The sequence below is a fragment of the Limulus polyphemus genome, unplaced genomic scaffold (assembly GCF_000517525.1).
Source record: "Limulus polyphemus unplaced genomic scaffold, Limulus_polyphemus-2.1.2 Scaffold557, whole genome shotgun sequence".
Lineage (NCBI taxonomy): Eukaryota > Metazoa > Arthropoda > Merostomata > Xiphosura > Limulidae > Limulus > Limulus polyphemus.
The window spans coordinates 178,759-197,692 of record NW_013666167.1 but is presented as its reverse complement, the minus strand read 5'-3'; the positions used below and the strand labels follow the sequence as shown (position 1 = coordinate 197,692).

The 18,934-nt window shown below is 31.2% G+C and overlaps 1 protein-coding gene across 1 annotated transcript in view; it reads right to left on the bottom strand.

The window, feature by feature from the left end:
• Positions 1 to 905: 905 nt before the first annotated feature.
• LOC106459089 (renin receptor-like) overlaps positions 906 to 18,934 on the bottom strand; it is a 29,914-nt gene continuing 11,885 nt past the window's right edge. Inside the window, exons 2-8 of the mRNA XM_013918673.2 lie at positions 17,413 to 17,555; positions 13,064 to 13,195; positions 11,000 to 11,101; positions 8,801 to 8,992; positions 5,761 to 5,910; positions 5,467 to 5,589; positions 906 to 2,305 (exon numbers count right to left, since the gene is read on the bottom strand). Coding sequence (XP_013774127.1) covers positions 2,108 to 2,305; positions 5,467 to 5,589; positions 5,761 to 5,910; positions 8,801 to 8,992; positions 11,000 to 11,101; positions 13,064 to 13,195; positions 17,413 to 17,555 — 1,040 coding nt within the window. The 3' untranslated portion in view covers positions 906 to 2,107. The remainder of the gene's footprint in view (positions 2,306 to 5,466; positions 5,590 to 5,760; positions 5,911 to 8,800; positions 8,993 to 10,999; positions 11,102 to 13,063; positions 13,196 to 17,412; positions 17,556 to 18,934) is intronic.

Sequence of the window (18,934 nt, the reverse complement as noted above, 5' to 3'; positions counted from 1 at the left end):
AATGGAAGGTTAGCCACCGGTCAAAAGTTCGAACATACCAGACATTATTAAATTATCAGCTAATGTCGCTGATACGGTCTATATTAACAAGTTGAAGACCTAGACTAGGAGTGGACAGTATCATTGGTAGTTACAGGTTGAAGAAAACTGTCGCTGGAAATTTATCCAACGGACTCCAAAAAGGGTTCGCTGCGCTATATATATACATATATATCCTTTTTGTTTTTACTTGTTTTTCAAATAGCAAAATAATATATTTACAAAAGCATCTTATATAAATCACAATAAAATGGCGTAAAAAAAAAGAACAAATATTTAGCTAAAATAAGAACTGAATATTAAGAGGTAAAATTTCACAAACACCGACTAATCCACTCGAGTCGGAGATGACGAAAATGTTGAATCTGACCAACATGGAAACATAATACCGAACTAACTATACATGTATTCTTTACCCAAAACGACTCAATTTTCTACTTACTTTCTTACCAATTCAACCTTAGCCAATAAAGATTCGACGAAAGCAAGTGAAATGGCTATAAACGTATGAAACACCGCTTCATATTTACTGGCAGTTGTTACGGTTTTTATTTTATAACTTCTGCTGATCTTAAAACACTGAAATTTAAGGGCCTTTCCACGTCCGGGAGAGCCCAATTATGTATTCCCATGCTCTTCCCGGACCGTGAGAACCAAGATTCAACGTGGGTGACACACATTAAAAAATAGACAATGAACAGGTTTTACTCCAAGTTGAAATTTATTCATAGCGAATAATGTAGCCAAAAGTTTTCAGTATATAAATTTAACGTGGAATAAAACTGAAAGTACAGTTTTATAATTTATCACACTGCTTTAGTTTTAAAACAAAGACTGTTTAAGAAGTGAGGAGAAAAAGCTGAAAATGAATCTCATAAAAAAAATGACTGGTTACACTTTTATTGAATTATCTTCTTTCTACATACACTTAGCAACATGTACATAAATACATAAAGAAGTTTTTAATATATACCAACAAACACATGGCACAGTTTATTCATAAACTTCTCAAATTATTACTTCAATTAGCCCCAGATTTAAAAAAATGTAATTATTGGAATGATCTTTATAACAACTTACAATAAATAAGGTTTAGTTCACTGAAAACACTTTTTGAGAGGTTGCTGAATCTTTTCTCAGACAAGTCACAATTATTAAATACTGTTAAAACTTCTCATAGACAAGGTGTTGACTATATTTCAAAAAGAAGTTTAAATGATGGATATTAAACAAAAAATGAAATACTTAGAGGTTCTGTAATGTTGGAGTTCATAATAAAGTATGCTTAGTTGCTATAAATCACAACTCTGATATTTAAAACTATTTTTAATTAATTAAAGCAACAAAGTTAGAAATAGTTTCGTGCAGGTTGTTTTACAAAATAAATAGCATAATTTTTTGCTGTGCATTTGTTTGGTAGAACAACATTACTTAACTAGTTCTATATTGATAAATTGATCTTATAATTAACTTAAGATATTTATTAAAAGCAAGACTTTCTGTACTGTAGTGACAGTTTTTTCATTTTCAGAAGTACACTTCTTATGTGAGAATTGAAAAATTTACAATAAGAACAGTTAAACAGGAATCTTCCATCACACAGTGTTGCATAAAGACAATGAAGCAAAGAAAAACACCTACTGTGGAAAAAATTATTGTAAACCCCAATACTCTATCTACATCAGTATGTATATTAATATGGTGTACTTTGGTTTTAACACTATCCACGACCTTTGAATTAGCCACAATGTAATCTGAGATCACTCTCATTATATATCTATGTGGCTATAAAAACCATCTCATATCAGAACCACCTGAAGTGGGTTTAATCAAGAATAAAGTTAAGAACTAACAAGTACTGAGACTGGTATCCAAAATCACAAAAGGATATTTACCACATCTTTCCTAATTTAAACTTGATAATTAATAAATATGTATTCCATAATGGCAAATTTAATTAAAATACCTAATCTCTAGCTGTTTGAAAAAACAAATGATGGAACTCAGACATTTTTCATAATTCACACACAGGTTATTCCATGTAATTACACCTGAAAAGATGGTTTTACTAGTCTTTTTTCATGCGTTGACTAGTCATACGGTAGATTATGGAGTCTCTTCCAGGGTCCATGTTCCACATGAATACACTAATTCCCAGTACAGAGAGTGTGAACAGTATCACAACAAACAGGATGATGATGAAAACAACAGAAAATTCAGGGTCATACTGATAGGCCAAATTTAATTTATCTGTGGAATTTGTTTCCTAGAGAAAAGTAAGAAAACAAATTTAATGTTATAAGATTCATCAGTAAAATATAATACGATTTAAAGAACTGGCAACAACAAGCAGTTCTAAATTGTTATGCTGAATAAATCACAACAACAAGTATTCCTAAACCATTACAGAACTATTCACAACAAGCACTACTAAACTGTTACAGGAAACATTAGAACAAACACTACTCAAGTACTATAAAAAAAAATCACAATACAAATAGAAATGTTCTTCTAAATTGCAACAATTACAACAATAAATACACAACTAAAGTGCTAAGAAAAAAAATCACATAAACGAATATTACACTGTTATGACAAAACAATCTCTTCTAAATTGCTTAATGAAATATTACATCAACATATCCTTATAATACTTTCTTATTATTCCAAGAATTCTGAGATGAGTTATAAGTTTGAGAAATCTTTGCAATGTTAGAAATGCTGGTTAACATGCTTTAATCATATTAAGAATAATTCATGAATGTTTTAGTAATTGTGTTATTTTTTATTGTTAAAAGTGCCCCTCTATTATCAATTGTTAAACTACTATGTAAGACATATGCCAAGCAAGAGTGAAATACTTTACTTGAATGTTAGTGTTTGTAAAAAAATTACTTAATAAGTTATAATGTAATAAAAAAATTTATTACTTAGGTTTTGTTTGCCTCACTTCTGAGAAATTACTTAAACAAGTAAGATTGGCAGACTAATAAAATTCTGTCATGTGGCACCTCATGAATACTGTCAAAATTCAAATATTTCTGTGGATTCCTTTGGCAAATAACAAACTCATACCAGGTTGATTGTTAGTTTTGATCACAGTAGGTAGCTTGTTCTGATTGGAAATTAATAGTAACAGGAGAAAATTTAAGTAACTACCAGAAGTAATTACTTTATAGAATTATTTAACTTTAACCAATAAACAACTAGATCTAGATATTTTTTGTCATCATCTTAGCCCTAGAAAATTGGTTTTACAGAGTAAATATGGCTAATAGCAAGGGTACAAGACCCGATGAATCAATGCATTCTAATTATTATAGGTTTTACTTTTCTTCTGTATTGACTTATGATGTTAAGTACTTTTGGCTTCAGTAATTTATAAATATGGCTAATAGCAAGGGTACAAGACCCGATGAATCAATGCATTCTAATTATTATAGGTTTTACTTTTCTTCTGTATTGACTTATGATGTTAAGTACTTTTGGCTTCAGTAATTTATAAATCATTTTTTTAGTTCCGATCTACAGAGTTAGTTTACTTTTAATCAGAAGTTAATGATAAATAGTTTAGATATGATGGCAGTATGATGCCTATATGCAATATAATTGTATAAAAAGAATTAAAGAAATGCTGTTTTATTTGGAATTGAAATTAAGCAGTCACTGTTATCAGTTTTAGTAAAACTGAGTATCCTGTATCAGCCTTTGATCAGTGAAATTATTTAGTTTCTGATACAATAAAGCAGAGTATTAAACTATTTCCAATGTCTTGTTAAGGAGGCACTTCAAGAAAACATCCTGCCAAACACAATATCAATTGTATTATGATTCTTTTGATTCCTGTTACTACAGCAAAAGCTAAAATACTGCCTTACCATAAGAAAGAATATGAAAAGTCCTATGTACACGACTTCTTCCACAAGCAACAGCCTACAAATTTTATTAGCAGAAACGTTTTCACAATACAGATACATTTGAAGATTAGTTTCCTTATCAAGAGAGCCCCTTCATGTCTCCATAGTTAAGAAAGAAAGAAAGAGTAGTACTAGCTCTTACAAATTTCATTGCACTGTAAATTACATTTCAGATTACTTGGTTGGTACCTACCATCAAAAATATTTTCTGTTGTGATAGGGTGACTTGGATAAATGCTTGAGAATGAGTACTACACCACACTGCTATAGGTATGTAGCTTATACATTGGAAGTATTTACAAGTGATGTAAAAATGGAAAAACATTATAACATTTGGACAAGGATAAATAACTTTTTACATTATGAGTGCCAGTAACCATTCTGATTTGCCAACAACTTCAGCACTCCATTTAATCAAAAGGCTTCTCATGCAACTTAATGGGCTTTACTAAGACCTTCAAATTTGCAAGAATGCCCTGTAGTCAGAGATGCTTTTGAAGAAGCAGTTTCAGGTTAAGGTCTTAGGAACATCTGTATTGATATCTTCAATTATTGTATATGCTGGGTACAAAACACAAAATTCAAGGAACTCTTTTAGGTGATAATCAATTAAATGTATGGACACAGAAATGCCACACTGTTTGATGTGAAGCATTTCTCACCATACATTAACATATATATATGTGAAAAAAATAGAAAATAGTCTGCTCCAAAAGCTGAAGAAACAGATCGACATAATTCATGGACAATACAACTTTAGCTCTAAATGCAGTGTTTTTTCTCTCTTAGGAAAAACATGAGTAATAATAATTTCTGTTTTATCTAATGTTTTAAATTAAGAAAATGTCTAATTGGTCACAAAACCATGAAGGATATCATCTTTGATACGGGATCTAAAGATCTCTCTTTCTCTCTCCATTAACACTTTAAAAAAAACACCTGTGCCCACTCTATATTTTAACACTTTCCTTGTTATAGGTCATATAATGGATAAAAAAAAAAAAACAACAATGAAAGATGAAACTTGTGAGAGAGACTTTTGTTTGTCTTGGATATTTACCTAAAGCTACACAAGGACTATATGCACTAGCTGTCCCTAATTTTGAGCTGATAGAACAGAGCAGTGCTTCTCAAGTGGGTGAATTGTTCACCCAGAGGTTAATGAGATTAAAATCAGGGTGTATGAGAATGAGTATTATCAATTATACAACAAGTTCAAGAACAAAAACATCATTAGTTATTATTATTTATTTTAGTTGTAATTTGATATATTTATTTTTTGTTTATTTTATTTTGCAGCTAGAGTATAGGTTTAATGTAACAGTGAACTTGAAATTATAAAGAAAAAGTGTACAAAAACTTCATATTTTACAATGTGAAGTAAAGATGTTTTTAATACTTGCTGATAGTTCTTTGATGGCTGAAATTAAGATGTAATATTTGAATGGTTAACTGACTACATTTTTTACTTTCAAATATCCATCACTATGCATAAGCATTTTGTTCTTACCTCTACTGTAGACTCTTCCAAAAGGTGACGACTAACACGGAATAATGGGGTAGGATCATCACTCACAGTTACAACAGTGACAACAACTTGACCATCATAAATATCTCGCAAAATGTTAACAGCCTAGTAAAAGATCAAGCATACATAATTATTATATATATTTCAAGATATAAGGAAAAAATATATTTTGTCAGTTTTATAGTTTGATTGCTCTGCTTGTTCTAATCTAAAACTTGCTGACTTTAAACATATTATTGTCATTTAATTAGAAGTACTCTTATTTCAAAAACTTACCTCACTAATCACCTGCCTTAACAAGCGCAGTGCTTCACTGACTTGGTAGGAATCTGTTCCATAATGACCTACGAGCTTGCCAATTCCATTAAGTTTCAGCCAGATAATGTCAGGAACACCATCTCTAACAAGTGACTTGTGATCTTTAAGCTGTAAAAGAATGTAAGAAAATGGACAAAATTAAGTTAATTAGGTACACAAATAATAACTAAATAACAAGTTTGAGTTTTAATCCACTATTATGTTTTGAAAACAGGAAGATTTTGTTAGGCTTTACATTGTTGGTATTCTCAGATAGCACTAATTTCCCCTAAGTGTGTCAAGGTAAGTCTCCTGAATAACAAGAGATTTACCAAGATATTCACCGAGAAATAATTCTGTATTCACTGACTAAACATATTTGTAAAAAAATAAAGAGAGATTGAACACAAATGTACAATCACAATAAACTATCTTTATTCAAACAACCACAGTGAAAATCTATTTTACTTGCCATAATAGAAAGTTACCTTTACTGAAGAGTTAGATTTGACGTTATCTATAATATATTAATTAATTATTAAAGCACAAGCTCCGAGATAGAATGGTGAAATGTAACTCGAATAGTATGTGTATCACATGATCTAGGGAAGTGGGTCAGAATCCTACTAGATCCTATATATGAATATATATATATATATATATGTCTCAATTGGACAACTGAACAAGTATGTATGCCATAAAGATACCTCAAGTGATCTTTTGGAACACCCCAATTCGCACAGAGCACTGGTAAGGCCATGGAAGATGGTTTGAGCACTTTCCATTATTCTGGCTCATTTCCAATTTGGAGAAATAAGCATATCCTGAGAGGCAACACCAGCCAGGTGGTGAGATCCAGTAAAGAAAAAAGGGGATCTGAAAAAGAAATTGTAGTTACCCTTCTCAAAGAAGGTGTGGAGCATAGAGTAATGACTGGTGGGAGCCAAAACACCACAGGAGATGAAACAGTTAGACAAAGAAGATAATAAGAGATGAAAGTGTAAGGATACGTCCATATGTCAGTCTGAAAGATCCAATCCAAGGGTTGGTGAAACTGACACAGAAGAGAGTGAGACAACTGAAAAAGGTGATGTGATGAAAATTAAAAAAGTGATAAGGGGGATGTTTGTGTCATATAACACTGAACAGTCGAACTGGACATAGAAGACAATATGTGGCTGAATGAGTATAGAGGTGGTAAATAGAAGGGACGTTGGAGAGAAAAATGATCACCTATCCAAACAGCAGAAGTATGAGGAAGAAGAGTCCGGTCATGGTGGAGAAGTAAACAAGTCTGGTGAAAGACAGTAAGGGAAATATTGATGGCATAGTAATTCTAAAGATGGAAACCACAAGTGAGAATGGGATAGAAGCATGTCATGGGAGAAAGATGGTATAAAGAACAAGAGGCCAAAACTCGAAAAGAGTAAGTGTAAGAATGTATAAAACCAATGGAGGTCCCAGTCAGTCATGGGAGTTGGACGAGGGGTTCAGCAAAGGATGAAGGACAGGAACAACACGGAGAAAATATGAGAAGAAAACAAGTGGAGGTAACGAGAGGGAGGCAATATTATCAGCAAAGCTGTCTGACAATTAGCCATGGTGGATACCACCAATCCAAGGACAAACAAGAAAGGACCTGTCTGGGTAGAGGAGTAAATAAGGATAGTAAAAGAGAGTATTGTAAGTAGTGATGACATAGACCTACAAAAGATTGTGACCACCAGGGAGAAAGAGGAGGAAGTAGGTTATGTGAGAAAGTTGATAAAAAGAACAAGAAGGCTATGGCATGACTAGTGTATGTGTGAATTAGTGCAAAACCACATCAAGTTCTCTGTAAGGCATGGTAATTGTACAAGGGTGTTGGTGAAGAAGGAAAAACCAAAACAGCATGGAGAGGATAGGGGAAGAAATGCATGGTAGTAAAGGGAAAGGCAGCAGATATTGGGCAACGAATCCACTTGATAATCAGTAATGGTGGAGATTGATAATCAATGGTCGAACAGCCAAAGGAAAAAGGCTGAAAGAACTAAGGTAAGAGAAACCAGAAGAAGGAAAGAGGGGGAACATACCTGACAAATCATGAGAAGTAGAATTATGATAATGTAGAGTGAATACTCCATAGGAGCTCCCATGCAATAAAGCGGTTAGAGACACATTCCTGACAGAAAAGCATCTATGAAGAGACAGAGTTTCTGTTGGGTGAGCATCAAGGGGTGTCCGCCACAGTACTGATGCTGTTGAGCCATTACTAAAAATCATCGAGTGGAGGAGAAAGAAACACAAGGTTCCTGCAAATACCATTGGAAGTAGCACTTGTGTAGGGCCCAAAAGAGTAAGTGGTGTAAGGGAAAAAAAAGTTCCCAAGGAAAAGAACTTAGTTGGCAGATGTAAAGGATGCACAAACCATGGTGAAAGATTTGCTGGTGCTCATAGGCAAAGGCCAAGCATGACAGAGTAGGGAGTCAAAGAACATGCCCAGGAGTAATAAGTGGAAGGCAGACATGAGAATAGACATGGAATCTCAGCCTGATTTGTGAAATAATATAGAGAAGACGGTCCCCTAAGGGCTATACCTGTTAGGGTAGACACTGACAAAACAAGCAATGACCTCAAGATTAGGAAGGGAGAACAGAAAGTAAATTAAAGCCAGTGAGCTAGGAAAGAAATGGGGGAACATGGATTCAAAATGCCTAGAAGCATGAATAGAAAAGTAAAGAAAGAAAGAAGGGAACTGCTGTGCCATTGGAAGGCTCTTGAATTGTTAACTAAATATCTGTATTTAGGACTTACCAAAATCTCATAAACTGGCTGAACCTCATGAGATACTATTGAGATTACATGAAAAATATTGTTAATAGCAAGGTTACCCAACAATGCATTTTAATCTTTGTAAATAAGAAAGGAAGAAAAGTATATACAATTAACTATGGTCATTACCAATACCAAGTTGAATTTTAATTTCATTCTAAGTACATAGCATGTTCTGATCAGAAGTTAATATGAATTAACTACTTACAGCTGATAAAATAGCTTTCACAGTTGCTAATTCTGTCAGAAATAGAGTTTCACCAGGCATGGAGTGATTGAAGGTTCCCTCTTTCACTGTTCTACCCAATTCAATATCTGCAAGGGCCATCTGGTGTCTTTTTTGTGAAGTTGCCGGTACAGACTTTAGAATAACAGGATACTCAGATCTAGCAGCATACAGCTATACCAAAAGTAATCAAAACCTAAGCAATAATTTTGTCAGATTTCAGCATTATAGCTAAACCTTTGAAGTAATGCATACATTATGTATATCTAAAACTACTTCTATATATCAAAGTTTATTTCTACTACAGAAACTTAATGTAACATTTGGTAAACTTATTTGTATTTCAAAATCAGTAAATCTTGTACACATTTCTTGAGAAAGGATTTTTTCAATCTATTTACTTACTTGCTGACAGTCTCATTATAACTAAAATTCAAAGAAAAAATAAACTACACATAGAACCATTCCCAGTATCAGGAGCAAGAAGAAAACATTTTTTAATGTTTTCATAATTTACATTTTTTTCAGTCCTAAATTACTATAATCATAATACCAAATGTCTGTGCCAAAAATTGTTACACTCTTATTTTTCAAACTAATAACTATTAAAATATCCTTGTTTTGTCTGTATAAAATAAAAAGCTAAATGTTAAGAGAGTATACACTAACAGAACTGCTGTGTATATCTTGAAATTAATAATAACATTTCCACAAATGTATATGTAAAAACTTTATTATGGTTTCTATAATGTAGCTGCAAAAATTAAGTGAGTTACTATTAAGTTATTTTATCTTCCTCAAGATTTTACTATTTAGTTTTTAATCTTCGCAGAGCAGACTGAAAGATTGAAACCATGGTTACAAAAACCAACTAATCACACTCCAGATAAAGTGATTTTATTCAAACCCAACATTTCAGCTTATGCCTTTCTCAAGGGTTAAAACATCACATACAAACTGGTAACTGAAAAAAAAACATACAACAATTAAAAACTAGCTTAACAATAACAATGTCATGTGTTATCACATACATGTTAAAAGGAATTCAAATGACAATAGAAAATAACAATAATTAATAAAGCCAAGGATAATTTCTGTTTATCTTATGTTTATAAGATGGAATTAGGAGAGACTCTGAATTTATGATCAAGGAAACTATTACATTTTGCTAAAAGCTTAATGGTAAATGATTGTTTATGTACTCTGTCATGCTTCATTAGAAAGTACTTGATAGTGTCCTCTTTAGAATCAAGATTCACAGACTAAAAATGTCATCAAACTCCACTCTTTGTCAAAAAATCCCTCACTAAGTATTTACGCACAGCTATAAAAAAGTCTAGGTAAAATATTTGTATTGTACAAAACCCAGGGATTACAGAAAAATTATTCTAAATCAAAAATTTGTCTTGCTAGGAACAATGGATTGGATGACTTGTACTGTTAAAAATGTAATACATGAAATGACATGTACCAGTGTGATAAAAATTGTGTTAGTGAAACCAGTTGTCCAGTACATAAATATTTTAAGACACACATCTGTGCCACTGTGAATCGTAATTCTAAAGAGGCCACTGTTGAACACTTTCTAACAAAACATGGTACAATAGATAAAACATCCTTTAACATTAAGCTTTTACCAAAATGTAATAATTTTCTTGATTGTAAATTCAAAGTCTCTCCTGATTCACTCTTCTAAACCTGAGATAAACAGAAATAATTCTTGGCTTTTCTAATTGTTTTTCAGATAGCTTGCAATTTTCTGTCACTTAGTCATTCAAATTCCTTTTAACTAGTGTGATAACACATGACATTACTATTGTTAAGGTAGTTTTTAATTTTTGTATGTGCTATTTTGAAAAATCAGTTTGTATATGATGCCGTAACCCTTGAGAAAGATGTATAACAGAACATCAGGTTTGAATAAAATTGTTTTTCCAGAGTGTAATAAGCCATTCTTTGTAAATATTTTACTATTTATCTAAACTTTAAATTACAACATTGTTAAATAAATACAAAAAAGTGATGTAACTTCACAAATTTTTTCACAACCATTTCAAGTGTTAAGGTATTATTCAGTGTAAATAAACAGGTCATATCTCAAACAGGTTTTACGAAGTAAAAGAAAAACTAAGGTCTTATGTGATCATTATCTAGTAAATAAACATACAAAAAAACTTATACCTCATCACCAGTGTCTGCTTCTAACAAGACTGGAGTTTTACGAGAAAATCTGCCTTGAGTTCGTAATGAAAGTACATCATACTGGCTATCTACATCACCAACCTAAAAGAAACAGTTTTCAACACATATTTTGGCTATTATAAAAATAATTCCTAATTTTATGGATCTATGATACCAAGTATAGGTGTATTTCATAAAATTGACATGTTTATCTACTAGACAAAATGATCTTCATACAATGTGCTATATTTAGTAAAAATCTATTATACAATACTTTTAGTGAAACTTTCAAAACTGACCAAACATCATTCATGGACAACACTTTCAAGGACTATCTATGCTGCTCACATCATTTTGTCTTAAAATACCATTTCTAAATATATCTCTAAAACTGAAATTTTACATGTAAAAATAGCTGAAACATAAGAAGTTGTTCACTTTAAATACTGAAAGCTTAATGTAAACATTAAGGAAAAAGTGAGCTACTTTCACAACTGCTTCCTTACTTAAGTATCAATGCTGTAAAACTTGTGTTTTATACTGGTGCATACATGAATGCTTTTACCAATTTTGTAGTTTTCTTTTTTATTAATATAGCTACTTCAATGTTTTTCCTTTGGCTGTGGGATTAAAGAAGACATGAATGAGAAAGTAATTACAGAATACCTGGCAATGAATAAAGATAACAGGAGGAGAGCAACATGTGTGAAGGATGACAACTCCTGCTAAAGGGAAAAGCCAAATAAGCATTTTTTTCCTTTGTATTATGACGGAATTTTCATATTTATATCTTCTACTCAATGTTATACCACTTTAAATAATCATCAAAATAGTTAAATAGATTTGAACTACTGAATTATTAGAGTAGTACCCTTGAAAATAACTATCTTAAATGGCAAGTATTACACTAGGGTCAAAAGCCAAAGAAATAAAGAATATGCCTTACATGAAAGTAACAACTTCTCATTGTGTGGATCTATGTTAGAAATGTCAACAGCAGTTTATTCATCACTTATTCTTTTGTAAATTGTTCAGATACAATAAAGACATCACATAAGTCAATTTGTGACCACTAAAACTTGCTGAATGAAACAGTTACTAATGGCAATGAATAACTGCCAATCAGAAGTACTCTTACACAAGTGTAAGCAAAGAAAACTGAGAGGCAATGATAAACTGATGTGAAATTCATTCCATGTTTCATTTCTTAATGCAGGAATGATGTGTTCTAAAAGAACAAAGTATTTTATATGGATTTGTATTTGAATATTTTACTAATTAAGATAATTAAGTTGATGTTTTATACTTTCTAGTTAACCATATGTATTTTGAGCATGACTACTGTAATACCACCTATTCTGTTCACATAGTACCAAATCTCAAGATCCATTCAGAATCTTGACCACAGTTGAACTGGTTCTTATGTGGATCAAAAACCATTTCGAAGTTGACAAGTAACAAAATTTTCCTTCTGATTCTATAACCAATTTCTAGTATTGCTTCACAGTTTCTTGCGACTTAAATTGAATCATTAAAAACAGTTATATTTATCTAAGTCCACAAGAAAAGACATTTTGTCTACAGTCATACACAGAAATATTATGTTTCAACATTGTAAATGTGACAGACATACATGTAAAATATTTATTTGTAAAAGTAAAGCTTTTTACACCAAAGAACAAAATTGTTGTGATGAACTATCAAAACAAGATTCAACAAAAATACCATAAATACAATACTGATAACATTTGGTTGTATTAGAGAAGTAAGTAAACATCATGTTACAACACCATACAAAGTTAGTTAAAAACAAGGTGTACTAATATCCTATAATGATTGTTAAGTGTAGAAAAATACCACTCGGCAAACAAAGTGACATCTGCACTCACAAAAATATTGTGATAGTTATCTCCACTGTCCCTGATCATGGGTTGAGATGACACAAGACCAATTAGTGATTTTCCTTTTTCTAATAAAAGCAATCAACCAATAACTTTAAAACATTTCAAAGAAACAGATCTATTAAAGTGCACCTAGTTTTTACTCCAACTCCTTAAAACTTACATTTTCCAGAGGGAAGTGAACACCATTCAGATTCAGATCTAAAGTATTCTCAAACCCAGAAATTTTCAACACAACAACAGCTTCAGGGAGATGTAGAGGGTTAACAGGACTGAGGCTAGACCACTTAACAGGCTGAAAAAGTAAAACATGGCTTAAGTTCACTTCAAAAAGACATATCTTCTTACTCACTACAAAACTAGTGTGTATAATCTTTACTGTATATTAATATTCATATAATTAAGCAAACCAGACATGAACTGTAGCTGTTACAAATATTTACCAAATAAAGATTTAATATCTTTATGTTAAGATGCCAACATAGTTTAATTCTTTATTTTTTAGCAATCTCTGTTGCTATGACAATAATTATACAAACTAAAAAGTAACATTATCATGTGAATACAAACACTGACGTAGAACACCTCACGCATACTCACCAGTTTCTACGACAATAATTATACAAAACTAAAAAGTAACATTATCATGTGAATACAAACACTGAAGTAGAACACCAGACTCATACCCAAGTTTAGCCTCGAAAGTAGCCTGATTCTCACTAAGTGGTAAAATGTTATGTTGAAATGTTTTATTATGTCATCCTACTTCATGCAGCAAAATCCATGCAATATATTTTGAAATAAGACTGTAATAGTAAGTTCATTATAGATTTTAATTCAAAGGTTTGTAAAACATCATTTTAAATCTGTATTTTGTCTACCACAGAAACACCATTTAACAACACAATCTGCAGCTAAGCTAGTTTGGACTGCTTTAAACAAACAACATAACTTAAATATTAAATGCCTAACTAATCTACAAAAATAGCTACTTCATTATTCACCTGAATTGATAATTTCATGCTTAGAAAATTATACATTGTAGTATTGATTACTGAATGTTATTCCAGTATGTCCATATTTTCAATACACAAGTTACTTAACTTGTTCTGTATGAACAGGTTAAAGTAAGCATGTCATGGTCTTTTACAGTGTTAGATTCAAAATTCAATTAAACAACTTTATTACCAATGTATGTCAATAATCTTGGGATGAAAATGAAGATAATAATTTAAATTTTTACTCCACCTAAGTTTTAACTTCTTAATTTTAAGAAGAAATTGAGAAAACAAAACTATACATAATTACAAGCAAGAGCAAAACTTTTTAATCTCCTATCTTCTATATTTTTTTGAGACATCAGTAAGTTTGTCAAACATCAGAGCAGCCCCTCCCCATTCTTACTGACTTTCAAGATTGTTTGCTAATCAACATTTCAAGACTGATGGGCATGTTTATATCCAACAGAAAGACCAAGTTCTCTTCTACATCAAGCTTAGAACCATTCTTTTGAATTTGGCTTGGAGAATATTCACCTTAAAAAATGTCTTGTCATGTGACCATGGGTTTGCTGCCTTGAACAGTTAACAGAATTTAACCTACTTATTAATCTTATTTAGAAAGTTGGATAAATTATGGTAGTTTTGGATATTCTACATTAGTACCTGATATATTTCTGTGTTCTAAAATGCACCTTTCAAAGCTACATTATCTTTCTTTTTTGAACACTCAAATTTTTGAGACTCAATGAAGCTCAGAAGAGAACATCAAATATTTTTAGCTGAGTGCATACAGCTTGAATATGTACCAATTATTCGAAATCCTTGTTTTTTTATAGATATTTTTTTATTTACTGTTATATACTTTTCACAAAAGTAACTAAAATCTAAAAATTATAAACAGCCTAACTGTAAAATAAATAATCAAACTGTACTAGCCCATGTATGAAATATGAAACTAGATTACCTTAGCTCTACATGCAACATTTAATGGGCAAGTGAATAATATGAAGTGGTATAGTGTCAACTATTCCAGTGTGTCCTGAGAATAAAATATTTCATGTTCTGGGTATCACCAAAGAATGTGGGCAACAAGTGTTCCCAAGTGTCATACTATAAAAAAACTTTGGACATCTTTGAAGTTGGACAACAATTTTTCTTTTAATTTTGTGGTAAGTACAATTATTTTTAACTAAAGTGTATAGCACTGATTTGCCACTTGTCATGCAATCTTCAATAAGTATATTACTAAAATAGATTTTATAAATTAACAAGATAGCTAAGGATTATGCATAATTTCCTTTATAACTGCCTTACATAACCTAATACAAACCTAAGCATTTCATCTTTCAAAATTATCATTTTATTAAACTCTATAAGTTATTCCGAGTCTATTGTTTTCCACGGTGTGGTCTTTGATTCAAAATATTTAGCATGGTCAATACAGAATATAATTAATTTTCTTCATCCAAGACAAATACTCTAATGCAAATCCCAGCAATTATCATATAATAGAGATCTTAAAACTATATGTTATCTTTGACTTTCACCAAATTCTATGCTAACTTTTCTCAAGTTATCTTTTCAATTTTAAGAACTGGTCACCTTTGGTTTATTTCCATTATAAGCCCACCTTTCAAATCTGACCATAAGTTTAATATATTTCTGTGATTTATACTATTAGTTAGATAACCTATAAGATTAAATTCCTTAAATAGTAATAACTACAATGGCCTAATATGACAGGCATGGTATATGAAGATTTGCATGTGACCACTCTGCTTTGTAATTTATATAACAGCTTAGTGACTGGTGTATCCCTTTGAGAAACTTTTATACATTACGTATTCTACTTTTTTTTTTTATAATTAGCTATATCTTCAGCAACTGATTAATTAGAAAATCAGTAGATCACCTTGCACAATTAAAAACAATTATCGCACCAGCTTCTCATGTTGTTTGCCACAGACAATTTTAAAAAACATCAACAATTACGACAACTGTTATTCATAACCTATTTACACAAGAAGCACTCCTATTTAGTTAAATAGCTTCAACTATATAAAAAAAAGAAGCACTGAAAAAGGGGTAACAAAATAAGTCTGACGGTTATCACATGTCACTTCCAGTTGTTTGATTCATTGATTTTGTAGCATGCATATTTGCTTCTTGAGCTTCTTCTAGTTCATACTGTTAAATATAAACATATTAATAATTTTGATGTGTTCTTTCTAATATTTGGTCAGCATCAACAACTTTTCACTTAAAAAGTATATTTTTATACCTATCAAACTATATATATTATCCTCAGTTTTTCCCATTGATGAGAAAATTATTCTGAAATGTTGCTAATTAAAGATTTTATTGGCATTTTAATTTCTTGTAATTTTGATTTCCATCTTATGGATCATTTTAATCTACAAAAAGGTCATCTACTATCATCACAACTTTTCTTGCCAAAGTATATGTTGTACTCTCTTCATTATTCTAGGATCATAGTAAATTTGTTTTCATTACATTACATATTATCTACTACATTTTCTGTAACAATCTTGTATTCTTTTCTCAATCTTTCCAACTGTTTTGAAATTTTTTAAAAGACATGTACAAGGGTAGTGTCAAATATAAACTGAAGAATGTTACCTTTATTATTTTTATGATTTGTAATCAATGTGATGAAGTAATGTTTATTTTCAGCACCAAAAATTATGTAGTTTTAGTAGTTTTGTGAAAATTTGTAGGGAGAAACCTACACAACGATAATCATATTTTCAGCTTGTTACTGGTTTTGTAATACATCGCATGCACAACAGTTTAGGACTGATAAAGTAACTTAATCCTAAATTAATGTTCATGTAGACGTTTATCAATTAAATTCAAAAAATGTATTTAAAAAACCCATACAAACTGAAAATAGAAAGATTAGTCTCAGGCAAGAATACTTGACTGGTTGAAAGTAATCAATTAATAAGCCCAATGATTTATCAATTAGCAAATTCCAATACTTGCACAGCTCTAAATTGACAAATAGCCATTTTGAACTTTGCTGTTTCAAAGGCAATATTTGTGAATATGACCATGTGCTCCCTCAACCTCTTCTTTTTTAAACTAGGCATCACAAAGCTTCCAATCAATGTCTTTGAGAGAGAAAAGCTGAAAGCTTATTATTCCATCACTAAGTTTTCTCAAAACATTAGGATTAAACTGAAGAGGAAAGGAAACTTTGCTCTTAGAAAGTTCGTTAAGCTTTTTCAAATTTCTTCTTTTGATAAAACTTAGGGGAAAAAAATCTCTCTTCCATATTTAAGGAAGTCAATCGTATCAATTAACTCTTCATTATCAAAGAAAAAAGCTAATAAAAAGTTGCTTGATGCCTTGACTTCAACTCATTTTTTTTCTTCCCTATACAACAAGGTTCCCATTGTAACTTCTTAAAGAATCAATGTATTTAACTACATATAGACACACACACACTTATAATAAACACTGAAAGTCTTCAATGTATACATCATACCTCAGATATAGTATATCCTAGTAGAGCAGAAAACACATCAGCAAGATTTGATGAATGAAGTATTTCTGTGGTAGTAAACTTCACAGAATTTGGTGTGTGAGCTATGTAAACTTCTTCAACAGTCCATACTCCTGGTACAAACACTTCAAAGTAGTAATAAATTTTGTGAATCAATTACATGCACAAATACATTAAGTTTATGAACATATATAAAAATTATGTAGATTCTCGCAATACTAACATCGTTTATAAAAAAACTGTCCAGGATTCTACACCAGAGAAACCAGAAAAAATTGGAAAATCAAGTTCGTCAAATATAATAAAAATCCCTCTGTGTTTACCACCACTGGAACTAAAAAAAACCACAGTATATCTATACAAAGCACAAATTTTAAACAGAAAACCAAACATCAACAAAATAAAATAAAGGAACTTATCTTAACTGAACAAACAGCCCTACTTTAATCCAACACCCTGAGGTACCGACATACTTAGCCGTTAAGCAATCTCCGGTCATGTGATCTCTTTGTTCCATACTGTACATATATCCCTGTGCCTATGTAAACTACTTGTACCTGATGATGACATAAGTTTGTTGCATTGTACATTTGTAAAAAATTTTCTTTCACTACCCATTCAAGCTATCTCCAAATTTTAAAAAAGTGGGTTCCTCATCATCAAATTTCAGAGACAATTTTCATCTCTCTCTCTCTCTCATGAGCACTTTTTGAGTTTTACAAAATATCTTCTAGTTATTTTAATAGAAGTTGCCAATGATAACTAAGTTTACTGAAAATATACTTCTTAAAAATACTTGAAATTCATGAGCTATATAGCAAAGAAAATTTTTATTTCATGCAATCAATATTAATCTACATGAAAGTGAATGTTTAGGTTATCACTTTGTGCTCACATACTAGAATACTCTGATAACTGATTATTTATAGAGGTAAAGAGTTTACAACATATAAAGTTATACATGATTATACAAAATAATCTGATTTTCTGTTTTCATGATGTTAATGTTATCAAAACTCATTGAATTCTAATAATTTTGTTTTATACATAGAAATACATATTCTTAAGAAAACAAAAGCCACAAACTTAAATTTACTACAAAGAAATAGTTATAACAATCACAAGGTAAATAAGCTAATTTGTCTTATAAACATTTATATGACTATGAAGTTACAAAAGTTAACATTTTCCTAAACTGAAAATGTATTCCCAATAACATTTACCTCCACTGACACTATAGCTAAAATCCCACATTGAGAAGGTGGAGGGGCCGGTGCAGGCATAAACCATACAGAAAGTGTCTGTATAGAACAGGAGTGTACCAAGATAAAGGTGGTACAAGAGTGGGAGAACTGCACAACATCCTGTTTAATAGGTGAACCAAGTTCCCTACATTTTTAAAAGCAAACCCATCCCAATTTATTCAACCTGAAGATCAGCAGGGACAGGCAGGATCCCCTTTAGCTTTACTCATGATAGTCCATGAGTGGCAGTCCATAATAAT